General features: G+C 47.7%; 1 protein-coding gene across 1 annotated transcript in view; it reads right to left on the reverse strand.

Moving 5' to 3' along the window:
• The window catches only part of SP4 (Sp4 transcription factor), a 33,136-nt gene extending 25,861 nt beyond the window's left edge, over positions 1-7,275 (reverse strand). Inside the window, exons 1-3 of the mRNA XM_061996840.1 lie at positions 7,004-7,275; positions 6,239-6,339; positions 4,212-5,769 (exon numbers count right to left, since the gene is read on the reverse strand). Coding sequence (XP_061852824.1) covers positions 4,212-5,769; positions 6,239-6,339; positions 7,004-7,010 — 1,666 coding nt within the window. The 5' untranslated portion in view covers positions 7,011-7,275. The remainder of the gene's footprint in view (positions 1-4,211; positions 5,770-6,238; positions 6,340-7,003) is intronic.
• Between the last annotated feature and the right edge of the window lie 1,418 nt (positions 7,276-8,693).

The following is an 8,693-nucleotide window of genomic DNA, read 5'->3' on the forward strand; positions in this document are numbered from 1 at the left end:
AGACAAATTCTGAGTATCTCCAAAGATGGTGAGTCCACAATCTATCCGGACATCTGGTGTTAGTGTTCACTGTAAAAAAGTAACTTTCCTCTTCATCATTGATATCAAATGAGTTTTCCCTCAGACCAAAAAACGGAGATGTGAGAATTTATCTGCTTCACCCTGTTTTTTAATCATACACAACATACTACCCAAATTGTGATATTTACCAAGAGTAACATTTGAACTTTTAACTGAAAAACACAACAAAAACACCCAAACATCTTGCTTGGTTTACAATGAAGCCTACACACCTTGGTACCAGCCAGAGTAACACAGAGTTTTAAAGAGGAGACCAAAATGTAATATTTACTTGAAGATTTTAGTATTTTTCTTCCCAATGTAAAATTGTCTCTTTTGGAATTTAGACTCTGTAAAAAAAAATTTTTTTGGAAATATGCTTTTCCAGAATAGTTCTACAGCTTAACATTTCCATAAGAGTTATAGGCTAAGAAATTTTTGTTCTTCGCAGTTAGAGTTCTACTGCTTTACTCTTTCATTTACTACTTAAAATCTAAGAAAGCAATACCTAAATTACCCTATTGTAGAAATAACTAGGAAAATCAATGTTCAGGGAACAGAAACAGAACACAAATACTTCCTGTGATTCCCCTCTCTGCTCCCCACTCCTACTCCCCAAAACTCAGCTGGCTTGATCAGTTGAGTTTTCTTGAAGGACAAAATTACTTTTCTTCCCTAATAGAGTTGGAGCATCTGAATCAACACATGGGATAAGTCCTTCACTCAGTCTTTCTCCTGACACTTTCTGGGCATCCTCCATCTGTCTCATTTCTAACACCTACTACTGCTCTTTGTAGCAAAGAATCCACTTTGGGATACTCCAATTAACGTACAAAAGAGCTCACATTGACAAATGTAGGTACTGCAGAAGAAGAATGGAAATACCAGTCTGAAGATGTTGGGGTAACTAAATAGCTTAATTTTTTAGGTTTTCTGTAACATCATGGGAAATAAACATTTTGAACATAAAACAGCAAATCTGAGGAAGTTAATAGCCCTGATCAAGATAGTGTATTTCTTATAAGTGAGGTGCAAAGTTTAGACTTCAGCATGTTTGTCATTTTCTCTTCCGTAACCATTCTTTACTTGAATATTTAATATATCATTAAGGACTGCACATCATGCTCTTCACTCCCCTTTCCATGCTACCATGTCTTCAATTCCCAGAGTGTAGCATCAGGAAGTCTTACAAGAGAGAACTGGAGATAAATGAGGGAAATTGTAGCTAATCTCTCATTCTCAAAGTTTGTGGTTTGTTCTTTCTCCACAACCTCAAGCCTTCGTGAAAGGAAATAGTACATTATATACAAAGAAATGGAGAAAAGCTCAGAAGATTCACTGCTAATAGCATAGAATTAAATGTGCTACAGAAAGAGCCATGAAGCTGATCTGGGATGGGAAAAAAAAAAAAAAAAAAAGTCCCAAAGCTTAAGTTTAGCTAACAAACAAACTCTAAGGCTTGGCTTCTCCAACACTACACTTTTGACTCATTCCCCTTCCTTCACCACCAGTTACAAATCTCAACACCTTTGTTTCTAGAAGACATAACATGCAATCAGATGTGCAGTCAAGATCACTGAGCAAGATGATATTCAGAATCTTTTATTTCAATATTTATCAAGGTGTATTACAGTGGAGTTCCACAGGGATCAGTTCTGGGGCAAGTCTTGTTCAACGTTTTCATCAAGGACCTGGATTAGGGGACAGAGTGTACCCTCAGCAAGTTCCCTGATGACACCAAACTGGGAGGACTGGCTGATTCCCCACAAGGCTGTACTACCATTCAGTGGGATCTCGACCACCATGAGAGTTGGGCAGAGAGGAACCTTGTGAGGTTCAACAAGGACAAGTGCAGAGTCCTGCATCTGGGAAGGAACAACCCCATGCACCAGGACAGGCTGGGGGTTGAACTGCTGAAGAGCAGCTCTGCAGAGAGACCTGGGAGTCTTGATTGAAAATATACTAAATAAGAGCCAGCAATGTGCCCTCATGGCCAAGAAGGCCAATGGCATCCTGGGATGCATCACACTCTTCTGAGTGTGGCCAGCAGGTCAAGGGAAGTTCTTCTCTCCCTCTACTCTGCCCTGGTGAAGCCTCATCTGGAGTCCTGTGTCCAGTTCTGGGATCCTCAGCTCAAGAGCGACAGGGAAGTGCTGGAGAGAGTCCAGCACAGGGCCACCAAGATGATCAGGGGAATGGAACATCTTTCATTTGAGGAAAGGCTGTGGGAACTGGGGCTGTTTAGTCTGGAGAAGAGGAGACTGAGGGGAGATCTTATTAACATTTACAAATATCTAAAGGGTGGGTGTCAGGATGTTGTGACATCCCTTTTTTCTATAGTAGCTAGAAACAGGACAAGGGGTAATGGGATGAAGCTGGAACAGAAAAAGTTCCACTTAAACACATGAAAAAACTGTTTCACTGTGAGGGTGAGGGAGCCCTGGCACAGGCTGCCCAGAGGGGTTGTGGAGTCTCCTTCCTTGGAGGTTCTTCAAGACCCACCTGGACACCTTCCCATGTGACCAGATCTAGGTGAACCTGCTTCTGCAGGGGGGTTGGACTAGATGATCTCTAAAAGTCCCTTCCAACCCCTACCATTCTGATTCTATTAGATAGTTATAGATGATTAGTAATCAGGAAAAAAAATCTGTATGAGGAAAGGTTCTTCCTGTACCTTCAGAGCAAGGTTGTTCCCAAAGCATGCTTCCTATAAAGAGTTCCCTACCAAAGTAGGAACTTCTAAGAGCAGTAATCAATCAACATCTTTCCATTAAGAAAAAACTTTTCCAAGGCAAACTGAGCTGCAAGATATTGCAGAAGCTGGTCAGCTCCAGCTAACTAAAACTTCTTTTTGAACCATTACAACTAAACACAAGGTCAAGATTTTAACTCTGATTAATCAGATTAACATTTCTGTAACATTTGTTTAGTAAGTCAGGTTTAGTGCATCCAAATCATCTCTCAGTATTCCAACATGCCACCAAACACTGAAGAGTACCACAGTAGATGGAATTCTCCTAATGGCAAATTTTGTATTATCAAACTGTATTTAGTCTCCTCAAAAAAATGTTTCAATTAAAAGGAACAATCCTTTTGCAGTTAAATATTTCCCATCTTAGCATATGATTACAGCAACACACAACCTCCCCCTCCCCCCAGATTAAGAGTCAATACAATGCTAAGATTTGTTTATGCAGACTGGACACTAAACATGAGTTTTTTCTTACAGTTTTATACTACAAAAACTATGTCTATAGTCAAGTTTTGTTAAGACAACAGTTTTTTTAACTACTACAATAAAAAAACCCTTTTACTTCAATGAAATATAACCAAACAGTTTTTTCACTGTTTATTACTGTTATCTATATTATTTTATATATTATTTTATATAGTAAAGAGACCTAGCGCAGAATTTTCTTTATAATTAAGCTTTGTTATCCAGTCTAGAGCCTTTTCCTAGCTCCTCTCCCAACTATTAGTCCAGCATAACCAAACAGGCACTTCATAACACATAACCCAAGTTCATCACCAAGTACTAATATACAGCTACGAGTTGTTTTTATGTTTTTAAAAAGATGAGTCACAGGAACGATGCTGCATGCAAGCATACCTTATTCTTGGCCAAATTCAAACTTTTAAAGGAACAACTTTAAGAGCCAGTGCAGAATACAACAAAGAGTTCCATGCAAATGCATGCCATGACAAGAGACACCCCAGTTCACATACTGTCACTTTTCTCATACTACATCCCCCATGCAGAGATTTGGAGTACTGCCTGGTTGGAAGAAGCTTTCTATTGGTTTTTTAAACATATCAAAGCTCTAATAGTAGTCTCACATTAACTCCCAAAGTCTAGAGGCCTTTATTGTGAACAGGACCATTTATGATCCATTTAAGTTTAGCAAATACAGTTCCATTTCAATTGACACAACTGACAATACTAACTGAAGGTTTGGAAGTGGCACTTATTTTAAAATCAGAATTTTAGCGAAAAGTACAAGGTAGTGCTTCATAGTTAAGGGTTTAATGTTTAATACAGAAGGTTCTGAAAAGGCATTAAGTTAAAAGTGCCTGATATTCTTGCAATTGAAAAAAAAAAAAAAGAAAAAATCCAAGCCAAAAGAAACCCAAAACATTTTGAGACCACTCACCCGCCACACTGGTAATGGTAACAGGAACTCCTTGAACTTGAACACCTGCAGCACCCAGGTTGGCAACACTTACTGTTTGAAGATTAGGTACTGAAGCAAGCTGGGCAGCATTCAGAGTGATAGGGGTGCCAGCAACAGCCACTGGTGCAATCTGGGCAATAGTTGTGCCACCACTTGAAGACACAGGGGTAATGGTTAGCTGTTGGGGTAACCCAGCATTCTGAACTTGAAGATTTGAAAGGCTTTGCAGATTTTGAACCTGTACAGTTTGCCAGCTGATCTGCCCTGATGGTGTTAAAGTTGGAGCCCTGATGAGCACCTGAGTTGGACTCACTGCCTGCAGTTGAACATTCTGCAAAGGCTGCTGCTGGATGGTCTGTATAGTCTGTCCAGACTGGAGCTGAAATGACTGTGGAGGAATGGCCTGAATAATCTGCTGTTGAGGCTGCTGGATCTGTATCTGCTGCAGAATAGGCTGCCCTACAATTTGCACCTGCTGAAGGGAACCTGACTGATCCTGGACATTCTGTAGTCCATTGGACTGAAGCTGACTGGAGCTCTGGGCTTCAGAGTCTGTAGCAGTTGTTTGAGGTTCTTCAGTGGCCTGCTCCGAACTGCTGCCTGCTGCGCTTGTGTACTGGCCTGTTTCTGCAGAGCTCACTAGCGTGTCACTGCTAGTTAGAGATGTTGAGGCAGTGGTCGTAGAGGTGGAAGATGAGGAAGGAGACTCTGGCATTGTACTAACAGAGGCAGAAGTGACAGGTGTAGATGATAGCTGATTTCCGTTGGAAACTCCACTCTCAGTAGACTGGCCAACTTGACCCGAACCCCCTCCAGCTGCCACGTTGTTTATCACAGGCAATGCTAGGGTCACCCCACCAATGTTTATAGGTAATGTTGTGACAACTTGCGCCTGAGTACCAGGAATAGTTTGCAGTTGCAGTGGTATGGAAACACCAGGCCTAATTTGGACTGGAACTGTCTGATTTGCTAGATTTTGAGCAATAACATTTCCTGAAGCTGTCCTATTTGCAGCAGTAAGGATAGCTTGATTATTCCCTGCAGGAATAAGCTGAATTTGACCCTGTATGTCTTGTAGACCAGTAGCGTTAGATGGACTGACTTGAAGTTGTTGACCTTCTGTTGTCTGAATCTGTGGGATCACTTGGTATTGGACGCTACCACTTGGATTTTGTACTTGAATGACTTGGTATTGTCCAGGAGTTGTTGCAGAAGAACTGCCCGATTTGGTTTTTGAAGGAGATGTACTTCCATTGTTACTGCTGGAGGGACTTGCTGCGCTCGAGGCAACAGAAGATCCTTGTTGAGCAACATTATTTTCTTTTGAAGCAGAAGGAGCAGCAGCAACAAGCTGCCAAGCGTTTCCAGTAAGCTGGGTTGTTACCAATTCTAACTGCTGTGGCTGATTCTGAAGCTGCACCAAACCTTGATTTGGATCTATAATAATTTGCTGCTGTCCAGTTCCTTGATTCTCACCAGGAGTTCCTATTTTGCTGCAAGTGGCTGCTAGCAAAGCAAGAGGTGAAGGCTGAGAATCCTGTCCATAAAGACCGAAAACAGAACAGATTCAGGAGAAGAGCATGAACCATCAAAAATAAGCACAAAGATTTACACAGGAAGCAGAAAAAAAAATTGCTTCTGCATAGAGACCAACGATAGAGCTTTGAATAAGGAAGTATGCATTTCAGTAAGTAATCTTTAAACATAAAGCCCTCAATTATCAATGAGTATTTGACAGCCAAGACCTCAACCACATCCTCAATCCAGTTTTACTTCACGTGTAAAATATTTTTTTAAATGCTTCTATTACATGGAAAGCAGCTAATCACTGCAAAAATACAATTGAAAAAAACCCAACATGTCCAGGCAGTAAAAATATTGCACCCAACCAACTACATTTCATCCAACCCAAAGAAAGATGCCCTGAGAAGGAAACGCTGTGAGCTGAACATTTCATTTTAAATGCTAATAGTTTGGGCAGTCCCCTGTCCGTGTGTGTGCTTTACCTGTGAGCCTCCAGATTTCCCTTTTTTATTATTATTGTTGTTATTCTCTGCCTCGGGAGATTTCTCTCCCTCTGTGGGCATAGTTTCCTCCTTCTTTTGATCTGCAAAAATATCAAGTGTAACAGGTTAATTATTCACCTTCATTTATACAATAAGAAAACCCACGAGCATATCGTTTTCTGTTGTCGCCTTTACCTTTTCCTAAAAACAACAGTGCAAATCATTATTACAAAAGAACGAGTCCTAAGAAACGTGGTTTGAAACCCAACCCATGGGGGCTGGGAGTTAACACCCAGAAAGGGGAGGTTTGGTTTCCTCTCCCAGAGACAGCAGGAAAAAACCACCCACAACCCTCCTCCTCCTCCTGCCCCCTAAAGCATCGACGGCCACTCAGTGGCCGTCGATGCTTTAGGGGGCAGGAGGAGGGTTGTGCATGGGAGGGAAAGAGGGAGGAAAAGAGGAATGAAGGAGGGAGGGATGTGCACAGGAGGGAGGGCTACCGAAGAAAGGGGGAATGGAGGAGGGAGGTACGGAGGAGGCAAGTCGGAGGGGCAGGCAGGGGAGGAAGAGAAGAAAGGGGGCATACGAGGAAACAGCGCGGATGGGCGGAGGGGCAACAGGAGGGGTGGAGGGTAAGAAGGGGGAGAAGCGGAGAAGAAAAGGGGGAACCCAGGAGGGCGGGATAGAGGGGGGATGAAGGGTGGAGGGAGGAGCAGAGGGAGGGAGGGGTGTGCACGGGAGGGAGAGAGGGAGGGGGTTACATACCGCTCATCCCGCATTAATGCCCCGCTGAGGCGCCGCTCTAGGGGGGAGGAGAAGGAGGAGGAGGAGGCGGAGGGTGGGGTGGGGGTAGCGGGGAGAAGGCCGGTCGCAGCCGGAGCTGGGAGGAGCGGGACGGCCTATTTTTCCACGAATGGCCGCCGCTGGGCTGTGGCGTAGCTGCCTCTCTCTCCGCCCGCCGCCGTCGCCGGCCTCAGCCCGCCGCCTTGAGTGACAGCCGCGGGCCGGCCGGGCGGCCAGGGGGCGGGGCCCGCCGGGCCCGCCTGACGCCCACTGAGCAGGAAAGCGAGCCCAGCCGCCAGCCTCGCGGCCGCCCCGCTCCGCCTCAGCGCGGCTCCCCACGCCGGCGGCAGCGGGAGGCGGGGCGGGGGCGGGACGCGGCGCCCAGCGAGCCCGGCCCCGGCGGCAGCGGGGCAGGCCCAGGGCCCTCGGCTTCCTCCTCCTCCTGCTCTCCCGGCCGCCCGTGCCGCGCGCCGGATGAGAGGGGGCGTGGCCGCCGGGGCGCGCGCTGCGGGGCGGGGGAGGGGGCTGTCCTCGGCGCGGGCGGGCGGCCCCTGCTCCCGCGCTCGTGCCGCGCTTGACAGCGCGAGGGGAGGGAGGGCGGGCGGGCGGAAGGCGGAGCGCGGCGGCCGCGGGGCGGGGCGGGGCGAGGCCCAGCCGGAGCGCTCGGGCCGCCCGCGGCCGCGGCACCGAGTGACAGCGAATCCGGCGGGGGGCGGGCGGGGCCGCGCGCGGCGCTGGCCAACCCGCGGCACCCGCCCGCCGCGCGGGCTCATAACTGACAGCGCGCGGGAACCGCGCCGCAGCCTCGCCCGAGGGGGTCCTCTGCCCTGCGCCGGCCCGGCAGTTTCCATGTGGAAGGCAGGGCCTGTGCCCCCTTCTCCGCTCCGCTCCTCCTTTGTAACGGCTTTCCGAGCCAGCCCTGTGCCTGCGCGCCCGGCTCACAGGCAGGCGGGGGAAGGGCGGCCCAGGTCTCCCCCACCTGCTCGGGACATCTCCCCCGCAGCCACGGGCCGGGGGGGGGGGGTGGCGGTAGCTGGCCGTGCGCGCGGCACGCCGGGAGATGTAGTTGTGGGTGGCGCGGGCCTGGGGCGCGCGGGACGGCAGATGCGCACGCGCAGAGATGGGGGGAGGGCGCTCTCCACAGCAGGTGCAGTTCGGAGCCGCCAGTTGCCGGCGAGGGGCTGTGTTAGGCCCGTCGGTTGGGGTCGGGCTGGGTCAGCCCTCTGTTTCTCCTCGCTGCAGAGTCACAGAGCGGGAGGTAGCCCCCAGCAGCCTTGAGTGGACCAGGCTGGTTGTCGTTGCGTTAAAAACGGACACATGTTGTTGGTTTCCTGCTGTTCTCGGACAGCGGGAGAAGGCACCGGGGTGGGGGGGCTCAGTGGTGCTGCCCGCTCAACCTGACCGGTTTGGAGAGACAGCTGCATCAGCTGAACACGGGTTTGGTGCATGAAATGGTAGGTCTGCAAAATCCAGCAGCATGGCAAAGCCTGCTGATCCCATTTGAATTTGGTAAAAATTTGGTTGTGGTATACATCTGCAGCTTTGTCAGTTTTAATTTCTTATACTACATGCTCACATTCTTTGACAAGTTATAAAGAGCACCTGCTAAACACAAGTCAGTGACGGAAGTGACAAAGAATTTCTTTACCAGCTGTTCAACAGTTCCATCCTT

This window comes from Colius striatus, chromosome 5 (genome assembly GCF_028858725.1).
Source record: "Colius striatus isolate bColStr4 chromosome 5, bColStr4.1.hap1, whole genome shotgun sequence".
NCBI lineage: Eukaryota > Metazoa > Chordata > Aves > Coliiformes > Coliidae > Colius > Colius striatus.